At 38.3% G+C, this 1,792-nt stretch overlaps 1 protein-coding gene across 1 annotated transcript in view; it reads right to left on the bottom strand.

Moving 5' to 3' along the window:
* Positions 1 to 684: 684 nt before the first annotated feature.
* The window catches only part of LOC106947486 (SEC14-like protein 2), a 25,467-nt gene continuing 24,359 nt past the window's right edge, over positions 685 to 1,792 (bottom strand). Inside the window, exons 11-12 of the mRNA XM_015032515.1 lie at positions 1,171 to 1,340; positions 685 to 1,090 (exon numbers count right to left, since the gene is read on the bottom strand). Coding sequence (XP_014888001.1) covers positions 942 to 1,090; positions 1,171 to 1,340 — 319 coding nt within the window. The 3' untranslated portion in view covers positions 685 to 941. The remainder of the gene's footprint in view (positions 1,091 to 1,170; positions 1,341 to 1,792) is intronic.

The raw sequence follows: 1,792 nt of genomic DNA, 5'->3' as shown, positions 1-1,792 counted from the left end.
CCACTGCATTTCCCTACATCTAATTTAAATTTGAATAATTTTCACATGTATTTATGAAATGTATGATTCAACTTTTATACAAATTATCATATATAAATATTTAACTATTTGTTAACTAACTAGTGGCCCTCAGTAATAATTAGGAATGTAACATTAATGTTCGTCACGCTGCAGGAGATTCATAAACTCCCTGCTTGCTTTTAATTAACAGTTTGCAAAAGTTTTAGGCTAATATATGAATATTGCATAACATTAAATCACTGATTGTCTATAAATGCAGTTAAATTTGATACTAGGGGTTTTATAAACCTAACAGACTCTAAATAAATGTTACCAAGTCTGCTGTCACACGGCTGTAAATATAAACATTAAAAAGGAAAACTTTATTTATTAGCATTCTTGAAATGAATACACAGAAATAGACTCGCGTTAAGAAAATAAAAATAGAAGTCATAATAAGAATAAAGTTGCAGTATTATCTGAATAAAGTTTATGACTTTATTCCTGTCATTTTATTTTATTTTTTTCTTTCTATTGCCGACATATGAAATAAATTCACTTTAAAATGTAATCCTTCCAACTGGAACGTTTTGACAAATGGCTTGTGGAACACTATTACTTCAAATTTGATTTAAAAAAGATAAATTTCTGACTTTAAATCAAAACCTATCTGTATATTTATTGCCCACTGTTACTCCTCATAGTCAGACTTAATGATTCATTTTTGCCTTTTTTTTTAAATAATGGAGGGAGAAAAAAACCTGATAACTTGAGGTCATTTTTAATTTTTGGTTGAACAAAACATTTGAAACAGAGTTAAGTACCGAGCCGTAGCGTTAAACTGGACTTCTAGCTAAAACCGCGAGAGCAGCATGGTTCTATTTACATCAAGTACATCAGGCTGTGCTTGTTTCATCGTTTAATCCATCCTGAACTCATCTTCAGAGCCGAGTCTGTGCGTCTTGGTTGCTGGTCCCGTTGGGCTGGGCTTCCTGCTTGGACTGGAGCTGGTCCGGCAGCAGAATCTCCACCGTGTAGCTGACCCGTTTGGCCTGGAAGATGCTGTACGTGTTGTCAAACCTCAGCACATCTGTTCAACAGGAAGTGGAGCCTTTTAAAGGGGAAGTTCGTGATTTGTGGGGATATTGGGTAAACAGTCGGACGACTCACAGACTCCTGGAAGCTCACAGGTCAGCGACCCGTCCTCAGGAACCAGGTGAGCGTTGTACCGCTGGCTGGGAATCACTTCCTGCATTTCAGACGCTTTCTTCCACTCACCCTTTCTCGTTTTTAGAAACACCCCAAAGCCGATGTCTGCGCCCTCGCAGGCGAACTGCCACCTTAAAGAGTCGCAGATAGGAAACATTAATACTAACTGTGTAATGACATCAACTTTAACTTGAATGTATTCCCAAACAAAAGAATGTGTTGGTATTCGAGATGAACATGAACTAAAATCTACACAAAACTTCTGATTTAAAGGCGACGTAATGTGCCAAATTCACATTTTGGACATTTTTATATTTCCATCTGAGTCTCTACTGCTTCTAAAAACAACCAAAGTGTTTAAAAAACAAACGCCTGGTTGTATTCTGACAATAAGTTGACATTTTTATTGAATCTGGAAAATTGAAATGTAAAGTCACAAATCAACAGGCACTAACCTTCACCTAGTGACCCCAGTGGAACTCTGCCCGTTACCTAGCAACCCCAGCCACGCCCAGCCCGTTACCTAGCAACCCCAGCCACGCCCAGCCCGTTACCTAGCAACCCCAGCCACGCCCAGCCCGTT

This window comes from Poecilia latipinna, unplaced genomic scaffold (genome assembly GCF_001443285.1).
Source record: "Poecilia latipinna isolate Pla-1442-1.1 unplaced genomic scaffold, P_latipinna-1.0 Scaffold243, whole genome shotgun sequence".
NCBI classification, from domain to species: domain Eukaryota; kingdom Metazoa; phylum Chordata; class Actinopteri; order Cyprinodontiformes; family Poeciliidae; genus Poecilia; species Poecilia latipinna.
The sequence above is the reverse complement of the archived record's forward strand: the minus strand, read 5'-3'. Positions and strand labels throughout refer to the sequence as shown.